General features: G+C 36.0%; 1 protein-coding gene across 3 annotated transcripts in view; it reads right to left on the bottom strand.

Moving 5' to 3' along the window:
- The window catches only part of LOC306876243 (CLIP-associating protein 1-A-like), a 71,922-nt gene that overhangs the window by 9,766 nt on the left and 40,776 nt on the right, over window positions 1-21,380 (bottom strand). The window contains exons 14-31 of one of the 3 annotated variants that reach the window (XM_079427252.1): window positions 20,573-20,643; window positions 20,397-20,456; window positions 19,851-19,928; window positions 19,541-19,708; window positions 18,092-18,138; window positions 17,823-17,993; window positions 14,093-14,200; window positions 12,041-12,196; window positions 9,400-9,561; window positions 7,352-7,455; window positions 7,012-7,035; window positions 5,126-5,355; window positions 4,822-4,885; window positions 3,323-3,486; window positions 3,121-3,199; window positions 2,881-3,024; window positions 1,585-1,680; window positions 481-627 (exon numbers count right to left, since the gene is read on the bottom strand). In XM_079427252.1, coding sequence (XP_079283378.1) covers window positions 481-627; window positions 1,585-1,680; window positions 2,881-3,024; window positions 3,121-3,199; window positions 3,323-3,486; window positions 4,822-4,885; window positions 5,126-5,355; window positions 7,012-7,035; window positions 7,352-7,455; window positions 9,400-9,561; window positions 12,041-12,196; window positions 14,093-14,200; window positions 17,823-17,993; window positions 18,092-18,138; window positions 19,541-19,708; window positions 19,851-19,928; window positions 20,397-20,456; window positions 20,573-20,643 — 2,073 coding nt within the window. The remainder of the gene's footprint in view (window positions 1-480; window positions 628-1,584; window positions 1,681-2,880; window positions 3,025-3,120; window positions 3,200-3,322; window positions 3,487-4,821; window positions 4,886-5,125; window positions 5,356-7,011; window positions 7,036-7,351; window positions 7,456-9,399; window positions 9,562-12,040; window positions 12,197-14,092; window positions 14,201-17,822; window positions 17,994-18,091; window positions 18,139-19,540; window positions 19,709-19,850; window positions 19,929-20,396; window positions 20,457-20,572; window positions 20,644-21,380) is intronic. The other 2 variants (XM_079427253.1, XM_079427254.1) reach the window with 2 other exon arrangements.

Here is a 21,380-nt window from a genome sequence, read left to right as displayed (position 1 = left end):
CACCAGTATATTGTTTTTACAACAAAATATAACTGACAAATGTATAGCATTCAAAAGTATTTTGTGCAAGAAATTAGTATTTTCATTCAGTAAAGATGCTTTATAGTGACAAATATTCAGATATATAGTACATACATTCACTTAAAATTACAATGCTGTTCTTTTAAAAACTTTTATTCGCTGCACCAGTTTCCACAAAAATATTAAGCAGCATTTCAACATTTCTGAAGGATCATGTGACATTGAAGACTAGCTTTGCCATCACAGGAATAAATTATTTTAAAATATATTCAATTTGGAAAACGGTTCTCTGAAAACGCAATAATATTTCACAATATTACTGTTATTACAGTATTTGTTGATCAACTAAGTGCAGCCTTGGTGAACAACAGAACAGAACATAATACACAAAAAATCTTTTGAGTAGATATTCAATCTTTTAATATAAAATCTAATAAGAGATGAAACGGGAGATCTTACCACACTGCTGGTGTTGCTTGAGTTCTTCAGATGGTTATGCAGGAGCTTGGTGGCTCCATCCTGGAATGTTTTAGGCAGAGCTCCAAGCAGCATGGTGAACTCAGGAGTGTTCAGCTCAAAGAGTGAGATCAGCACCACCTGGGCGGCCTGCACAACACAGCATGTACCTCATGAGACACAGTACAACCACTAACACTGCAATGAACCGGAGCGCACTTATACATGCCGAGAAATGCCGGCGGTGATAACTCAGATCAGAAAGAGAGACTGTATAAGGAACTGTGACTGCAGTGCAGAAGACAACTGGACCTGTTATGGCACCAACACATTAGAATTTATACTGACATTTATGAGAGCAGGTCCAGCTTGATTTCACAAACAAATTTCTATTTGTCAAAAGCTCTATCAGAGCTTTCTCTAGTGTGTAGGTGCCTTCAACTTCGGGGATGGGAATCAAAAGAGACAATTCTGGTTCCAATTTTTCTCCTTCTCATTTCGTAGCGATTACATTAAAAATGATTTAGTCAGGAAGAAAGAAAACAGCAATTCTTATTGCGTTTACAGCATATTGTCAGGTGTAATAATTTCAGATTTCAACAACTTGAATAAACCATCATTTAAAATTGTATAAAATTGCATTATATAATTCTTGGTTAATTCTGCTTGGATAAATGAACAAAAAGACGTCAAACAAAATATCACTTTTGTCGTAATGACAACAGTAGTTTAACACAGGCGAGATTCCCAACCCTGGTTAATGTGGCTCATATTTCACTCAGTTTACAATTCTGTTTAATGTTAAACACATGCAAGAAAATTAATTCACTCTGTTATTCTGTGAAAAGAAACTAAAATATCTTAAGCAGTGGAGAATTGCAGCAATTAAGATATGAAAGGAAACTTTAAAACACACTCAATTATTAATTTAGCATTTAAAAAAGATTGCTGCTCTCTTTAGACTTCTGGAGAATTGCATGTTAAGAGATTGTATTCAGCAGTCACTTCACAAGGCAACGAGACAGATTAGAGTGAGGCGAGGGCACACGGTTAGGTGCATCGGTGGTTACGTGCTGGTTGTTGGTTAGGCCGTTGGATTGGCACTACCTGCTTGCACCTCTCTTCCAGGTGACCCTCTCCAGGAAGTAGAGCTGTAGTGCTGGGCCTGCCTGACAACTCCTCAAATGCCCAGCTATGAAGAGTCTGGGCCATCGTGTCAGGGCAAGTGGGTAACAGACAATAAAAGAGAAACTGATGACCAGTGGTTGTCTATAGACAGCAACTGATATTGGGAAGAAATGTCCTGCATCTGTTCATTGTGATTAACTGATGTTCAACCTACATTTTAAAACTAACAACCCAGTAACTGAGATAAAAAAAAAGCTACACTACATATACAAAAACAAAGCCTGTCCGAGGATGATTCATAAAGGGATGGTTTTCTGTCATCATTTACTCACCCTCATGTCCAAACCTGCATTATCTCTTTCTTAAATCAAACACAAAAGGATACTTTTTAAAATCAAATATGGCACAAGCCAAAAGACATGTGAGAACCAATGATATTTAATGTTATTGAAGTCGAACCCAACGCATCAGGTTTTACAAGCGATAACTTAACTATAAAGCCTAATGTATCATATTTGATACACAAGTTCTCTCTAAATTATCAACATGTTCAAAACCAGTTGTACAGAATCTGCTACATGTCGTTTGTCATTGGTAGTTCATCATTTTTTTAACAGGAAGGCCTTTAATTTTAAAAACATCCCTCTTCAGGCTGTTTGTCATTTTTATGTGAAATCTTAACTGAATTGTAGTTAACATGATCAAGTAAACATATAAAGTATAGCAATACATTATATTGTTAGTAATATTTCATGATGAAACACCTACTGAACTAAAGCAACTTGCTTTTTTCCTCTTCAAGCATAAACACATTTTTTCCTATATCATATCACTTGAGCCATTAAAAAGCCTGATGCATCAAATACAATACAACAACAAAAAACATATATGCAAATATAATGCACATATTATTATTATTATTAAGATTTGACTAAAGGTTCAATAAGCTGCTCAATTAAAAAAAATCTGGCTATTACTGCATTTCTTATGTTAGGCTTTGCAGGGTTAAATTTAGGTTTGTTTCTTACATAAAGCATTGTATGGCTTCTGAAAACTTGCTAAGATATTTGAAATGTAAAAAATCAAAGCTATTTGGAATGACGTGAGAATGCCCAATAGTAAATGATGACAGAATTCACACAGAGAAATCTGTCAAAATCAAACTAGAAAAAACTTTTTAAATAAACAAACAACTCAAATGTCATCTTATATTTTGAGCACCATTACAGCACTGATTTGTGCACTGCCTGTAAGCACAACTCCAAAGAAACTCACTTTTCTAACATCAGAGCTCTTGGGTTCTGTGGTCCAGGTGATAATACGAGACACAGCTAATCTTGTCTCACTTGAGTTCACAAAGTCTGCAGGGTCCATCTGCCGTGCCAGGGACTCAATGTATTTCAGGATGGCCACCTTCACCTGCATTATGACACCAAGATAATAAGAATTAACATACTCGGTACAATGAATTTGCAGCTGGGGTTTCAAAGGCAATCATGGTAGGCAACATCTTACCTTCAGATTGGGGGTTTGAGTCTGATCAACAATGAATCTCATTAGGATGTTAAACTGCTGGTCAAAGGGGAAAGACTCCCTAAGAGAAAGGGGAAAAAAAAAGAGAAACAAGACATCAACCTGGTGGCACAAAAAGCTCTAAGCTTTGTGCCACCAGGTTGGAACAAAAAGAACAAAGCTAGGACTATCACTTAAGACCAACCTTGTGATGTCCAGAGCCTTTTGGACCTTAGCTTGGACTGAGCCCAAGAGGTCAGCTCCCATTTTCTTCAACAGCTGAGTGAGCAGTACAAAAAGCCAGTCCTGGAGATCCTCTCTGTGCACGGTGATGAAATCCACTAGAGTCTCTAAGAACATGCTAAACACCTGGAAACAGAACATCATACATCATGCCAATGCTGTGCTGCAGATCTTTTTATAAATGTACCAATGGCTTTATATGCCTGTCTCACAAAAAAAATAAAAAAATAAAAATAATACTGATGCCACAATGGATGTTTGGCAAGGTTTTAAGTGTGTTGCTGGATAACAGGTGCTAATACGCTGCTAATAGGTTCTAATACATTGCTGTAATGACAAACTACTGTCTTCAAAACGTTTATGTAGAGATAAGTAATAACAGTAACACTTTAGAATAGGGAACACTTATTAACTATTAACTACGACTTTTCCCTCAATAAACTCCTAATTTGCTGCTTATTAATAGTACGTAAGGTAGTTGTTAAGTTTAGCTATTGGGTAGGATTAGGGATGTAGAATAAGGCATTAATATGTGCTTAATTACTACTAATAAATGGCTAATATTCTATTAATATGCATGCTAATTAGCAACTAGTTAAGAGACCCTAAAATAAAGCGTTACCGTAATAACTAACTAAATCAATTCTAAATAAAATTAAAATAATTAGATTTCACGATTCTGAATGTTTTAATACTTTCAAACAAATCCATTGTTGACAGGCAAATAAAATAAGAAATATCTGGATTTGTAGTTATTTTCGAGTTTGTTTTGTCTTATTTTAAATTGATGTAAAGTCATCTTGACGCATCCTTGAAAATTTGAGGAGGCCCCTAGTGGTCCCCGGACCCCTGATTGAGAACCACTCTTCTAATTCAAGGAGTTCTTTGTTCATTGTACATCTAATGAGGTGTCTTTTTTTTGCCAGTTTCTTCTGGCCACAAATCTGATCACTTATAATAATATAATAAAATGATAGCACATGTCTCCTTAACAGACAGCATGGTTTAATACACTGTTGCTGGTTTTAATGTGATGTATATTAAGAATAAACCCATTTATGTAAGAATAGAACACAATTAATCCATTTATATAACAAAATGGTTCAGGTATTTGTAATATCCACTTACTCTCTATGGTTAAAATCCACATCAAGGCAGACCATGCAAACAACAGGAAAAAACACATTCCATTAGTGCAATCTCATTCCATTTTCGAGTTCAACACAAACACACTGTTTGCCAGACAAACATGCTGAATTTAACAGAATCCATAGTGATGAAAGCTACTTATTTAGTTTATTATAATATGATTAATTTAGGATAATTTCACATGATGCAACGCATTTTAAAGTAATCCTTCAATCTTCTATTTGGAACGCTACCATTAATCCAGCCATCGTAAATAGATTAAGTGTGATCAAAGCAGCAATGTGGAAAGGATGCATTCCTCACACAGGTTACCTTGCTGTGAGGATCAGCAAACATCCTGGTGAAGATCTCACATAGCCTCTTGAGCTCCACACGGCTGAAACACACACAAATATGATTAAAGGACTGTTCGCAATAAGAATAAGACCGTAAAAAGCAATTGCAAGCCAACTGGGACTTTGCATATGCATCATTTTAGAACAGCCAATGAAAAAATACACTAAATGAGCATCAAAAGAAAACTTGCCAGATACTGACTGACTACTTTCCACTTGCTGACTTGGAAAAAAATAACCAAACAACCAAAAACCATTTGTGCCGCTCTGAAGGCCCCCACCTGAGAATGCGCTGGCTCTTCAGCAGGTTCTGCAAACCCAGCAGGCCCTCCTTCCTCTCGGACCAGTTGGAACTGGCGCAGTGGTTTAGCACCTCAGCGACGTCCTCTGTCTGACGCAGGTAGTGAGGAATGCCTCCGTTACGGGAACTATAGGAACGCTCTGAGCAGGCGCTGGACGCGTCACTGTTGGCATCATCATCAGACTCGTACCTCCTTCTCAAAGGCTTGCGCTGAGGAGAGCATGGAGCAGATTAGCAGGTTCACGGGAAGTTGAACAGAAGACCAACAAAGGGAGTTCATTCAACAATTTACCGTGCATTACTCAAACATATAGCAAGTACGCTGTTGATATGGAAAAGCCATGCAGCATTAAAAAAATAACAAGGGTTTAGGTTCGTTTAACACTAACTTTGGGAACTTTCGGCCAAGTACACACTGCAAAGTTTTAAGAGTGAGAACCACGTATAAAGGTGGGAATGAATCCTCTAAAATATTGATTTCTGTGTGTACAGAATAATGCAAGGGTCACTCCTAACTTGTGATGATCTTAACAATAGTTTGGCTCATTGAAGCCAACATGAAAGCAACAGTTTAACCTGATCACTACGGTTTAAAAGTTTGGGATCAGTAAGACTTAAAAAAAAAGAGAAAATAAATTAATACTTTTATTCACTATAATGCATTAAATTGATCAAACAATACTGAAAAGACATTTGTAATGTTACAAAAAAAATGCTGTTCTTTTGAACTCTATTCATCAAAGAATACTTAAAAAAGGATCATGATTTCCATAAAAATATGAAAGAGCTCAACAGTTTTCAACTGTGGTAATAAGAATAAATGTCTCATGAGCAGCAAATCAGCATATTAGAATGATTTCTGAAGAATCATGGATAAAATAAAAACTATTATTTTTATTTGAAATAATATTTCACACCACTAATCTTCTATTAATGTATTAATGATCAAATAAATGCAGCCTTGGTGAACATAAGAGACATATGTTCAAAATCTTACTAACCCCAACTATTGACAAAACAATCTATCGATGAGAGATGTATTAAAGCACCTTTTTAGTAAACTACCATTGACTACGGCAGAGAGGGATATAAGAGAGTTACAATTTGTTAATGCATCAAAATATTAACAACTAGTTGTCATTTTAATTTCGAACACACTTTAATGATTTGGTTGCACTTGCTGGATTTTTCGGCAGTGAACCTGGTTGTAAAATTCAGTTATCATTCCCATAAATAATTGAACTCTGTAAATGGAATTAAGCAACTTTAGCTTCCAGTGTATGTGACCTTTGAGCTCTTCAGCTGCCACAGCACTGGAGCGTGAAGGAACAATTCAGATATTTGCTGCGGCAGTCATGAATAATTCAAATCGGACACAGACAATTTCCAGCAGTTGGCAATGCATTAACAAACACTTGAGTCCCTGTCATTAGTACAGTGTGCGCAGATGACGTCAGTGAAGAGCATGGTACGCAGGGTAATTACATCTACTTATGCAGCAAAGGGAATGTGTCATGCTGATGCATAACATCTGCCCTTCTTACAACTTAATCCTGCTGTGTTGTCACATGTGAATTAATGATGATATACATTTTCCAAAGCAATAACACTGGATGACATAAACATAATAAAATGAAGAGATTAATGTCAAATTGATAGCAAAATTAATTAAATGCATCTTGTGGTGCTTGTGCAAGAAATGATGGGACTGTGGAGAGGAGATGGTCATTGACCAAATTAATGAAAGAAGCGCAAATGTTTGTGGTGCACAAAATGCTCAATGTTTTCTTGACAGTCCACAATGGAAGTCATTCTGATTAGTGAATAAAAATGGAAATACAAGCAGTATATAAACAGAGGCACTACCTTATTCCTGGAGTCTCCTAACAGCTGAAGACAACCAAGAAAGGAAGAGCAAAGAGACGCAGAGATTTCAAAGGGAGCAGAGTTGTTGCAGAAAAGACATAATCTGAAAATTGCACCCTCATAATACAGCTAGGCAGTTGACATCCAAGGATAAAAAGGGTTTTTCCCACACAATGAACACTTCCATTTCCTAAAATATTTTTCTGTGGGTGTTTTTAGGGCCACATGTGACAAATAGTTGAGCCATAGAGAAGAATCACTATCCTAGATCAGATAATAAGAATGAGGAATATTTCAGTTCATCCTATTCATGTCTGTGAGAGGAGACCAGACTTCTTACCAAAGCATCAGCCACAGCAGCCTCCACTTCTGTGCCAGTGTTCAGCACCCTCATAGCATTGACAGATGCAGAAATGCGAGCCTGATGGATCAGGCCAAAGCGATCTGTAGGGTTTGAACACAGAATGAGACAGTGAGAATGGAAAACGATGAATTACTAAATACTTACCTTCTACGATATAACTTCAAAGTCATGTCATAAACATTTTTTCAACTAATTAGGCAAGAGAGACAAAAAAAATAATAATTGAGGTTGACATGTAGAGATTGAGAGAATCAAGACAGTCTAATACAACCCAACACATAACATGAGACAAGTTCAGAAAGGACAGAAAAAGAATTATGGTTGCTTAAAAACTCAAAGAAGGTGAAAGTGTGTAATTTCAGAATTTTAAACACCCATCCGCCATTAGTTTACCAATCCGATAGGCCTCTCCCAAACTGATGCTATTAGTTGAGCCAATGTCATAATATTTGCCCAGTTCAGCAGACTGAAATTTTGTTTAGTGGCACTAGTGGCCCAGAAATGACACATTTCACCTTTAAAGCTACAATGATCAAAAGTAAGAAGATAATTTAATAAATAAGTAAATAAATGAACCATACTGCTTTAATAAAGAAGTTTCTTGGAAAATCAAGTGCCAAATATATGTGAATTATGGGTCCCACAAAACAATGATTAAATTCAAACATTCCAAAAAATTAAATGCTCACAGCACAAAAAGCCAAATAAAATAATCTTTACCAGCAACAACAGCAAACCAAAGGTTTTTTTTTTTTTTTTAAATAACTGGATATGGCAAGAATACAAAACTTCATATGATGCAGATAAACGCAAATGCAAATAAATCAACCTCAAATAGGATGGATGCTGATGTTTATGGTGAGAAAAGAGAGCAAAGACACTGGAAATATAATTTCACAAACGAACATAATTCGCATCTACATCTAACAATGACATGAAATGTGAAGGTTGTATCTTGATCTGGCAAAAAGATAAAATATGAAGGCATGCTTGTTATTGGCCCTGTCTGGGGGGGCCAGGGGAGGGTTCATGCTGGTCACCTGACTGACCCACGGGTTCGGCCGTGGACAACGCGCTGGTGGAGCGAGAATGACGTCGGGAGGCTGCAAGGGGACAGGAAGAGGGGTGACACCCCAGGGACGGTTAGTGCTACACTAAAACACAGATCACCATCCGTGGCAGCAACACGAAACATCCAATATGCGAAACATAACTAGTCACTACACGAGTGTGAAACAGACCGTAGACTTATCCATCTCCCAAAGACCACATTCACATATGCTGGTAGCAGATTAGCAATGAATACACAATGCAATGTGCATTACAATCAGTGTTATTTTAGCATTATTAGTATATATTAATATTAAAATGAGCATTTATTTTATATTTTAAATTTTTCATTTGAATTTTTGTTTGTTTTAGTTTTATTTTATATTTCTATTTTAGCTTTAATTTATTTTATTTCCATTTTTGTTTTAGTAATTTCAGTAATTCATCTTAAACTTATTTTATTTCAGTTAGTTGTGAAGGCAACATTTCTGATTCAATGTTTTTTAATATTTACTTTTATCGATTTTATTTTACATTCCACATTCATTTCAATTAACACTAAGTACTTTTAATATTTTAAGATGACAATAACAACAACACTGATTGCAATACTTTGCTGTGATTGTTCCTCCCTGAAAATTATTTAATCAGTTAAGATCAGACCAGCTGTTTTTATTCACAATTTAATACAAAATGCCATATAAATCCATTTTTACGATCAAACCATCCAAACCTTTACTAGATGTATTTACAACCTCAAAGACACAGCGGCACAGATTATTAAAGCACCTCAAGAACATATTAGCACATGCATAGAGGCAAGCAAACAACAGTTCATATGCCACATACTAGGAATAATGACCATAAATTGAGGCCAAACAGAATCAGAGGGAGAAGGTTTGTGATAGCGATTTGGAAAGTATTGGCTGTTTTTGTTGTTTTGACTCCATCAGCCACTTTTGTGCTTTACTCACCAAGAGGAGTGAAGCCCCGAGCGGGGCTTGTGTCGCGGCTGCTCTCGCGACTGGTGTCACGGCTGCACCCCTGACTCATGCTGGGGCGGGGGATGCGACTGCTCCGGGCTAGCGTGCGATAGGAAGAAGTGGCAGGAAGAAGAGCTTTACCACACAGCCTGGCTGTTAGAACACAGGTTAGGGCATTAGTGAGGCCGTAGAGTCAGAGAAAGAGGGGGGAGGGTGGGGTTGGGTTGGCCATTCCTGGGGTCCTTCTGCTTTAGAAAGGTTAACCATTTTAGACTGACAACATTTAAGGAGTTTCTGAACATGCAGTGTTAAAGGTGCACCAAGTAATTTAGCATATCTCTAGATTTATATGTTTTCTCAAACACGACCAAACAACCAAAGCCTTACACTTTATACTGACACTTGTAAACAATATTAAAATGATTACATGTGACACTGAAGAAATGGCTGCTATATATATATATATATATATATATATATATATATATATATATATATATATATATATATATATATATATATATATATATATATATATATATATATATATATATATATATATATATATATATATATATATATATATATATATATATATATATATATATATATATATATATATATATATATATATATATATTCACCTTTGCTAATACAGGAATAAATTACATTTTGAAATATATTAAAATAGAAAAGAGATATATTAAATTGTAATATTTTACAATATTACTGCATTTTTTTATCAATTTTTTTGCAGCCTTGGTGAGCATAAGAGACTTTCAAAAACATTTTAAAAAATCTTACCAACCCTTAACTTTTGAATGATAATGTATTATAAGTAAAAATAAGTTTTCTTGCTGCTATAAATTTAAATTTGAAAGTTGGTATATAAATTGTAGCAGTCCATAATGAATCATGTCATGTACAAGACAAATGATTATCAATTCATGAATCAAACTCTCATGAATCAACACTGACCATTTCTGACACAGGTTTCCATGCATCACTTTTGAAAAATTATATACCTGCATACAGTTTCTGACAGGTGATGGGTGTGCTGGGACACCTTCATTCCGATTGGTAGCTGTTGTATCGCATCACTGGTCTTTCGCATAAAGTTACATTTTATGTTGTCATGTGATTAAATATATTGATAACCGTCACCGCCACTCATGTCGCCACAAATCATTGAAAACAAATGAATTCTGGCCACTTTGTCACTGCTAATCGTTGTCAGTGTGAACGCCACTTCAAGAATCTTTTTTTAGGCCATGAAAAAGTCTGGAATCTTCATCTCAACATGTATAAATAAAATATTAAAAAAGTGAAACACTATTTAGGTGTAAAAAAATTGCTTGGTGCCTCTTTAAATAAAAACATACACACAAAAGACTGCATTAAGCATTAAAGGTGCAAAAGGTGATTGTCTTCAGAAACATTTTGTGTTATGCTGGTTGAAAGTCTCTTCACATCCCGATAGCAATCATTAAGTTAAGTGGTCTAAATGTATTTATATATTCTGTGGAAGGCGTAGGACCAAGAAATGTTCGTCCAATCAAAACGCTGATTGGCTTTCCTACATGCCTGTCAACATATGTATTTGTATACTTCTGTGCACCCGGTTCGCGCAGACAGAATACGTCATCAACGTGATCACGTGCGCCGTGCAGACAGAGCAAGAATGGCAGGCAAACATCAACAACCTGCCCTTCTTTCCTGGTATTGTAGTACTTTTACTAACTGTACTATATAGTATTCTCACCAGTGAATGACACATGATGTATTATAGTAATGGTCGTTTGATCTGGTCATGTTCGTGTGTTCAGGGGGCGTGGCGTTGGACGTGATTTGTAGGGAGGGAGGGACGTTCACTTTCAGTGCTATCAAGCTAAAGTTAACATTTTCCAAGATCTCCTACTGCACCTTTAATAAACTTGTGGGCATTACAAAAATTAAATATCCTCAGTTTTGTAAAAACAAATGGTTTTGTGCTTCTTGTTTTACAGATAACTTGCTGTCAATTTAATAATTGTTAAATAATTGTCTGAAGATTTATTGGTCAGATCTTTAAAAGGACATACACAAACATTTCTCAGAAAAGTCTGACAAACACAATGACCTCAAAACAAACCCATAAAAGCTGATGAAGAATGAAAGCCGTTAGTCAGCCGTGTCATCATTCAACAACAGGTAAATAAATCACATACAAAAGACAGCAATGAGTAACCAGTGAGCCTGTTTTGGAATAAACACTTGCATCAACCATTTAAATGAATGCTGAGCTTCTTTCACACACTGAAAATACATTCTGTCTATCTGCACTGGTCCAATTTAATGGGATTTGCAGCGAACAATGATTCAGCAAATGAAATTTAAGAAAGTTTTCTTTCTTTGGCAAATAAGCTCTGAGAATTCCTGCCATCCATGCTTACCACGAGGTCCTACCATTTCCATCAAAATGTAGCAAACAATCTCTATGTTGTAATGCATATTCTTAAGGAATTCCTCAAGGAACTGGTTTAGGTCCACTTGAGTTTTGTAATTAAGTTGTTTTATGTATGCCGATGAAGTGTCTACTGTATGTGGACATCCGTTTTGTTAAACAGGAGATGTAAAAATGTGTTGCCCCTACCTATGCCCAATCTGCTGGGGCTGGTTTCACGGCTGCATCCCTGGCTTCTTGGGATCCTTGAGTACTTGTCTGAGGGAGTTGTTGGGGCAGTGGCTCTAGGAACTCTGCCATATGCGTGTCCCAAGAGCTTCCCTGGAGAACTGGATCGGCTGCCGGCTGCAAAGGGAAATAATATCAGGACTACTATAAGGAACATGGTGACTGATTATTTAGCAATTGCCATTGGGTCCCCTCTGCTTAGTATAAAATTTACATTAAAAATAAATAAAATAAGGCAAATTTATTTTGTTTGTTTACATTATTTGATGATTTAATGTTACCATGATTGCAAGAAAATGTATACTATCATTCAAATGTATGGGTTACGTATATTTTTTTTGGGGGTGAACATTTATTCAGCAATGATGGGTTAAACTGATCAAAAGTAAGAATAAAACATATATAACGTTACACATTGTTTTCTCATAAAAATTCTGAATTATGTTAAATAGTATTTGCCCAACAATGGTTTGAAAACTAAATCTGAGCATTTATTTTAATGCTGTCTATAAGCCTTCCTTTATTCACATGGCTCGGCTGACAAGAAAAATCTCAGATTTAGGTGAACAAAATCTTCACAAAGAAAAATGAGATGTGTATCCAAATATATGAAGACGAGACCTCAGCTCTGATGAAATACATACAAACAAAGAGACAGACAAACAGAGTGAGCTTGGATCCAAGGTCTATTCGAGCTGCAGGGAAAACAGTAATCTCTACAGGCATGGTGACGTGACATAATACAAGCTACAGACACATTTGCAAACACATACAGACAGACATCAAAGCAAAAACAAATACCCAACTATCATAATGTCTGACCTCTATTTGAACAGAAATAAAAAGATTAAGCTAAAGCAGGACATGCAACATTATGGTAGACGTGTAATTCATGCAGGGTTCATATTGAGGGTATTAACGCAGCTTTATTCTGATGAACGGGGGGCTTACCACTAGTGGGGTTAGCTGATCTGGATCCTTGTGTATGGGAGCGAGGCAACGGACAGGTGAAAAGTAGCCAGTTACAAAAGACACTTGATGTGACGCATGGTTACCCAGCATGCATCAGGCAAGATGTTGTTTATTCGTGCTCTAGAAACTTCAGTCTACACAGTTAATGCCAAATAGTGGCTTTAACTGTAATTGTGGAATAAACTCCACATTCAGCAGGATGCCAAACTGGGATGTGAAAACATTAAATACAAAACTGACAGAGACAAAAAGGAAGATGATAGTGGTGGCTGACCAATAGTTATTTATCTGTATCTGTAACAGTAAGGTTGAAGCTTCAATCTGTTTACGCTAGGAAGGTGAGTTTCATGAAAACATGTCTAGGTACTATTTCAACCCCCACAAAACAAACAAACAAAAAAAAAAGAATAAGAATTGGCGGCCTGTATTTAGGAACATGATGATTATTGTGTTCCCTGTCAAAAAATAAAAAAATATTCTCACTGATGATAATAATAATAATAATAAAAGACGAAAAAAAATTATAATAAACAAATTATATTTTATATATACATTTTTTTTTTCTTCTTTTATTATTATTATCATCAGTGAGAATATTTTTTTATTTTTTGACAGGGAACACAATAATCATCATGTTCCTAAATACAGGCCGCCAATTCTTATTTTGATTTGGCTAGAGATTATTTTATTGTGTCAAAAGAAAGAAATTGAAATTGTGGAGTGATATGAAACATGAAATTAGCATAGCTGTAGTGATATGAAACACGAAATTAACATAGCTGTATATAGCAACTTAAATATACAGTTTTTGTGGCAATTATAAAGAAATATATGTGCCAGCTGAATGTAGTGACAGCATAATGACTAATCAGAATAAAGAGAGCCATGTAATGGTGTTTGTTAATTTCACTAACAAACATTAACATTGCAACATATACACAATATAACACTAAAGCTTTTAGTAGTAAAGCCATGGTAGATCATAAATAATATCATGCTATGGTTCTTTAAAAAAAAAAATCCATCCACACAGACACTTACGTTGGGACTGAGAGACCACTTTAGCTCTGCTTCGACCACGGCTGTCTGTAACAGTGCTGTTGGCGCTGACCGCACTCCCTGAGCTCTGCCTTCTCGTCCGCACACGACCTGTAGGGATAAAAAACAGAGCATGAGAAGAGGTGTTAAAATGCCTGAGAGGAAGGAAGAGATGTAGAGTGACTGACACAAAGAGAGACAGACTGAAAGGTTTAAACAACAAGGGATACTGAGGACAAACAAAGATTTCCCTGATGAAAACAATCAAAATATACTGACTAAAAAGAATTACATGACATGCTCTACTGAGAAGACCGATGACTGGTGGAACACAGAATATTATTAGCTTCTGAGCAAACCTATCTATCAAAAATTTCAAAAGTTTGGGGTCAATAAAATTTCATTTTTGGAAAGAATTTAATACTATTTTTCCTCAAGGAAGCATTAAATTGACCAAAAGTGACAGAAAAGATATCTATAACATTGCAAAAGATTCAAATAAATGCTGCTTTTGAAAACTGTTCATCAGACTCATAAAAATGCATCATGGTTTCCACAAATATATTAAGCAGCACAACGGTTATCAAAACTGATAAAAAATAAGATGTTTCTAGAACACCAAATTAATATATTAGATTTATTTCTGAGGGATCATGTGACACTGAAGACTAAAGTAATGGCTGCAATAAAAACGGATATTTTAAAATGCAGTAATATTTCACAATCTTACTTTGTACTGTATTTTTGATCAACCAACCTCAAACTTCTGAACAGTAGCGTATCTACTGTGTTCTTGTAAACCAAAAAAAATGAGTTGATTTTTCACACAAATTTCCTGTATGAAATTTCATATGCTCTATGCTAACCTCAGAAGAACTCAAACTAAACCAAACACACCTGTATACATGGTTCCCACACTTTTGACCAATTAATTTCAACAACCAAATGGCACAACAGATAATATGAAGTACAAGGGACCATTTTCATCTCAAATTACCCCCGTCTGTTATTTATCGTCAAGAAGGGGGGGGGGTACAGTGCCCTCCATAAGTATTGGAACAGTAAAGACAAAATTGCTCTGTTGGCTGTGAAATAAGCCAACAGAAGACATTTGAAAATATGATTAAAAAATGAATATATGAGACAAAACTACAGAATGTCACATTTTATTATTAACTGTTTCAACACATACGTGTTTTACCAAATAAAAAGAACAGCACTTTTAGAGTTCATCCCACTCATTGATGTGAGCATAAGTATTGGGACAGTTGAACATAAGGCAGATGTAAAAGATTAAAAGCTATTATTTAGTTGCAGATCCCTTGCGTACAATCACAGCAGTGAGTCTGTGACCCATAGACATCACCAGACTCTTGGTCTCATCCTTTGAAATACTTTTCCCAGCCTTTAATGCAGCCAATTCCAATTACTGTTTGTTTTGGGGAGTTTCTGCCTTTACTCTCCTCTTCAGCTGGTGAAATTCATGTTCAATCAGATTTAAATCTGGAGATTGACTTGGGCAATCTAAGACTTTCCATTTCTTTGCCCTTATAAATTCCTTGACTGAACTGGCAGGGTGTTTTGGGTCATTGTCCTGATGCAATATGAAGCACTTCTCAATGAATCTGGTGACATTTTCTTGAATATTGGTAGGCAAGATGGATTTGTGCCCTTCTAAATTCATTCTGCTACTGTCATCATACATTAAGTCATCAGTAAAGTTGAGAGGGCCTGTTCCAGAGGCAGCCATGCATGCCCATGCCATGATACCACCTCCACCATGCTTTACAGATAAGGCTGTATGCTTAGGATAATTTGCAGTTCCCTTTTTTTCTCCACATTTTTGCTTTCCCATCACTTAGATAAAGGTTCATCTTTGTCTCACCGGTCCATAAACATAGCTCCAAAACTCTTCTGGCTCACCTTTGTGCTTTTTTGCAAACTCTAATCTTGCCTTTCTATTTTTGGTGCTGGTTAGAGGTTTACATCTTGCTGTGTAGCATCTGTAATTCTGTGTCAAAGTCTCCTGAGGACAGTAGATTGTCAGAGCATCAGCCCAGCTTGAAAAGTGATTTTACAGACACGTCTTTTAGGGTTCATCTTCACAGCTTTTATGATTTGTCTGTCATCAACTACTGTTGTTTTCTCAAACTCTTGATTTCTCCATGCCCTTTGTTTTTGCTATAGCTCTAATTGACTTCCTGTTTTCTTTTAGCATCCAAATTGCTTGCTTTTCTCTCAGAGTCAGCTCCTTCATCTTCATCCTGGTTTGTGTGTGTCATCATCGAATGCAAGATTCAGAATACAGAAGTAATGGATATAACTGATACAACACATTCCCTGCTTTTAATATCTGAAGAATTAATGCAACAGGACACAGCTGATCACTTAGAAAGACCTGTGAGGCAACTGTTCCAATACTTATGCTCACATCAGATAGAGGGATGAAACTCTAAAACTTCTTAGCTGGAAAAACATCTGTGTTGAATAACTCAATAAAATGTGACATTCTGTAGTTTTGTCTCATATTAATCTTTTAATCATATTTGTATATGTCTTGACTCCAAAGTCAACAGAGCAGTTTTGTCTTTACTGTTCCAATACTGTATATCATGCAAACAGGTCATGCAAACCACTAGCATAGTCAGATCACCAGGTGTACAGTTGTTTATTGACAAATGGGACAAAAACACTGCTCAAATCCCTCCGACAGCACAGAGAGTGGACATTCACACTCACACACAAACATATACACATACTTCTTACCATCTATTTTACCAGGTGCACCGTCTTTGGGGCAAAAACACAAAAACAAAAGCAGGGGAGTGCAGGGTGGAGGAGAGGAGAGGCATAAGAGGCAGAGGTTAGAGTCAGTTAAGCCCATGGAAGCGTGGAAGACAGGGATCTGCTCAGAAATGGACCTTGCATGGAAGCACAAGGGAGCTAGTGAGTGTGACTGCAGGTAAGGAAATAAAATCTCTTTGATCATTTTTAAGGAATCATGGGATTAGAAAACTGTACAGAGAAAAGATTTAACAGACAAAAGTAACAAGCAAGTTAGTGGTCAAACATTAAGTGGTGAGTTCTGGGACGAATACTGAACATTTCTCACGAAGACCGTTGCATTATTAAGCTTCAACCTTCCCTTGTGCACTGAGAAAGTAATAAGCCACAAAAGTACAAAAGTAAAAAAAAATTACACTTTAGTGCAAAAGGTTTGGTTTGTTGCTTTCATAAAATGCCAGAAAGCAATATGATGAAGGAAAATGTAGCTAAAAAAAAAATAATATAAAAAAAAGAAAAGAAAATGTAAGCAATACTTAGCCAAGAAATTATGTTGAATAAATAATTGTATTATCATTAATAATACTACTATTCCAGGAAGTAATTTCTAAGTTACTTCAAACACATAGTCTTACCCAATCAGAATTTGTCAATAGAATTTGTCAACAAGTCAGAGCAATCATTTTATAAAAATATTATTCTCATCCTTAAAATAACTAAACTAAACTTTCTTTAAAAAAAAAAACCCTCAATGGATAATAAATCTGTGGCATACACTCGTCGTTTGTTCCTCATCACAGAGCAGCTTAATAGCATCTATGCTGTCCATCAGTTTTATTAATGGGCTGCTGCAGCCATAAAAGCCACTGATTTTTATGGCTATTTTATTAAAATTCCTAATTAAGGATGAAAGAGGAGAAAAGATGGATCGAGTGTGATGGGGTCTCACCCAGGGAGGCGTAGGAGCCTGGAGGCAGAGCTGCAGCGGAGCTGAAGGGAGACTGGGAGGTTGCGGTGGACATGCGAGATTTGGCACTGGAGGCGGCGTTCACGTCTACATCACTGCGGGAACGCTGGAGGGCACCAGGGGTTGAGGACACCCGTGAGCTGATCACTTTACCTGAGGAAATGTTACACAGGCAAGAGTTACTGAGATTGCAATATGGCATGTTTGTATATATGTGCTAAGCAGCTGCAAAAAAGTGTTACTTTACTTACTTCTTGTAACAGGTCCTCCAATGACACCTTTCACTGTCAGCGGGCGACTGCAGGAAATGCAGATAAAAAGATTTTAGCAACAGCAGTATGATTAGAATAAAATTAAATTAATCAGTAATTTCAAAAATATATATTTGAATATCTTTCAGCCTTTTGACAAGTTTCAATATATTTTACCAATATTTGTGTCAAATAGATTTTCACCTAAAACAGTAAAAATCTAGGTAAAAAAAAAAGTTATTTTTGAAATCTAAACGCAGCCATACTCACTTATTGCAAGACAAAGAGGGAAAGTGAATCTACTATGTTCTTTTAGGAATTTAATAGCAAAAAAATTAAATAAAAAATAACATTAAAAACTATACTCAGAATATTCAAACTTGTTAATTTACTATAGCAAGCAAGTGTGAATATTGATTGAATCTACAAATCATAAATAATCAAATTACAACATTCATTTGCTTGTAACTCCTTCTTGTCATGCTTTTTCTTTCCATTATTGTGATTATGACACAGCAGTGTTTGCTCTTTTTTGATGGCAGATTGTGATCATTAGAGCTGTCGCTCATCACACTGGTGCTAATGCAAGATGAACTCACTGCCTCTGAACAACAAGGAGACAGTGTAACAGATAATGCAGTCTAATATTGAAGATGAGATCACTGCTTTATATCCAGAGGAGACTCAACATGCTAGAAAACACAGTTATCAATCTGTGCACGTGGTCCGTCAGCCAACTGGCAAATATTTCGCAGATTCCAACAGGGACAGCCATTACTCACAGTTTTTGTTAGCATGGGATAGCAGACACCACAGAGACAACATTAATGTATAAAACAACTTAATTAAATGGTTATATACAACTATTCAAATGTTTGGGTTTGGCAAAATATTTTTGAAAGAAGTCTCTTCTGCTGACCAAGGCTGCAATTATTTAATCTAAAAATTTAAAATGTAATATCCGTTTTCTATTTTAATATATTTTAGCATCATTACTCCAGTCTTAAGTGTCACATGGTCCTTCAGAAATCTTTTTAATAGTGTTTTTATTTTGGTGCTCAAGAAACATTTATTATTATCAATGTTGAAATTAGTTGTGCTACTTAATATTTATTTTTGGGCAAAATGTGATAACTTTTTTTCAGGATTCATTGATGAGCAGAAGGTTCAAAAGAACAGTTTTTATTTAAAATAGAAATACTTAGTAACATTATAAATGTCTTAACTGTCACTTTTAATCATTTTAATGCATCACTGATAAATACAAAAAAATGTATTTCTTAAAAAAAAAAAAATCTTAACCCAAACATTTGAACGGCAGTGTACAGTATATGCAGCTATTTGTGAAAATGTAGTCAAAACAGCAATGCAGATACAATGTTTGCTATTGTATTAAATATTCTGTACCAATTCATGTATGGTGGTAAGTGAAATGTGTGCATGTCTTACTTGAGGCTCTCCTGTGAGCTTGATGAGGAGCGGTCAGACTGTGGTAGAGACACTATACTGTCAGAACTCTTCAGGTGAGACTGGAGGGCCTTCTGATAGGTAGACTCCAATGCCTGAAACAGGTGCTCTGCCTCTCGACTGTAATGGCCATGGAATCCCCAGTAACACCTATAAACCAAACAGACATTTTAATGATCAAGACTGATATAAACGTTAAATGCATTATCAAATCAAGCAATGTACTGCTCACTCTCAAAGTACTGCTTACGCTACATCTAACCAAACAACACAAAAAGGCAAACAGACTTACTTTCTGGCCACAGATCTGGCCTCTGAGTCAGCGTCATGGATCCCCTTCTTGATGGTCTCAGTGAGAACTGCCACATGTCTGGGGTAGTAGGGAAACATGATGAATACTGTTTCTTACAGTCTGCAGAACCAACAGTGAATTCACTTTGTCTCCTTTGAAACTTTCTGGACCAGACGCCAGACCTTTTTCTCAGTTCTCCAAAGGCGGCACAGTGGGAAAGAGAGGATAAGGGGAGTCCAGACCTCCTTTTAAAAGAGCTCTTGGCTATATTGCCATGGAAACGGCTGGGACGCATGGTTGCCACACATCCCTGGCTCATCAATTCAACCCGCGAAAAGAATCATCAGTTGCCCGTTCAGCCGAGCTTTGATAAGTAACACATGTTTTCACCAGTTAAATGTCACAAAAACAGGAAAGGGAGGGTGTGACAGTTTTGTCCGCAGAAGGAATAAACACAAACACAGACTCATACACATACTAAATTCTATGAGCAAAAAGCACTTCACAAAAACTCACTCAATACAACATCAATCATTTTCCACTCACCTCTCCAGAGTGTGTGTCTGCCATTCTTGCAATAACAGGTCTAAAAACTCATAACACCGTCTGATGGGGTGAAAGTGAACAAGCATTTGTATAAGAAGACAATGGCTTTCTAGTTTATGCTCTGCAAAAAAAAAAAATAGATTTGCAAACAGTTCTCTCAAGAAGTGCTAATTTACCTTCGAACAGCCACAGATTTAGAAGTGCAGTTGCTGGTGATGATCGGGATAAGGCGTGGAAAGTGTGTTTGCTGAGAAAGACAAAAGTGTAATTACAAACCTTGGTGCAAGAATATTAAACTAATAAATAAAATGTATAATAGAATATACACATGTCCAAAAGTTTGGGGTTGGTAAGACTGTTGTGAAGTCTCTTATGCTCACCAAGGTTGCATATATTTGATCAAAAATACAGTAAAAACAGCATTATTATTAAGTATTATTACAATTTTAACTGTTTTCTATTTGAATATATTTTAAAATGTTATTTATTTTTGTGATGGCAAAGCTGACTTTTCTGCAGTCATTACTCCAGTCTAACATGATCATTCAGAAATCATTCTAATATCCTGATTTGGTGTTTAAGTAACACCTCTTCATATTATTATTATCAATGTTGACAACAGCTGTGCTGAATTTTTGTGTAAACCAAGATACTTTTTTTCCAGAATTTTTTTGATGAGTACAATTTTCAAAAGAGCAGCATTTATTTAAAATGGGAAAATCTTTTGGTTATACTCTGTATGTGACATATAATTGTGTATGTGACAAATAAAAACTCTTGAATCTTTTGTAACATTATAAATGTCTTTACTGACACATTTGATCAAATGTGTCCTTTGCCCCCCAAATTTAAAATCACAAAAATGCTATGTTGAAGCCTTTGAAAGGGTCATTAAATACATAGTGAGGTACATGTGCTGCAATCCTAGTGAGCTGCCAACCTAGCCAGCATTTAAGGCTTTATATCTCTAATGTAGAGTCTGCT

The sequence above is a fragment of the Barbus barbus genome (assembly GCF_936440315.1).
Source record: "Barbus barbus genome assembly, chromosome: 10".
NCBI lineage: Eukaryota > Metazoa > Chordata > Actinopteri > Cypriniformes > Cyprinidae > Barbus > Barbus barbus.
The sequence above is the reverse complement of the archived record's forward strand: the minus strand, read 5'-3'. Positions and strand labels throughout refer to the sequence as shown.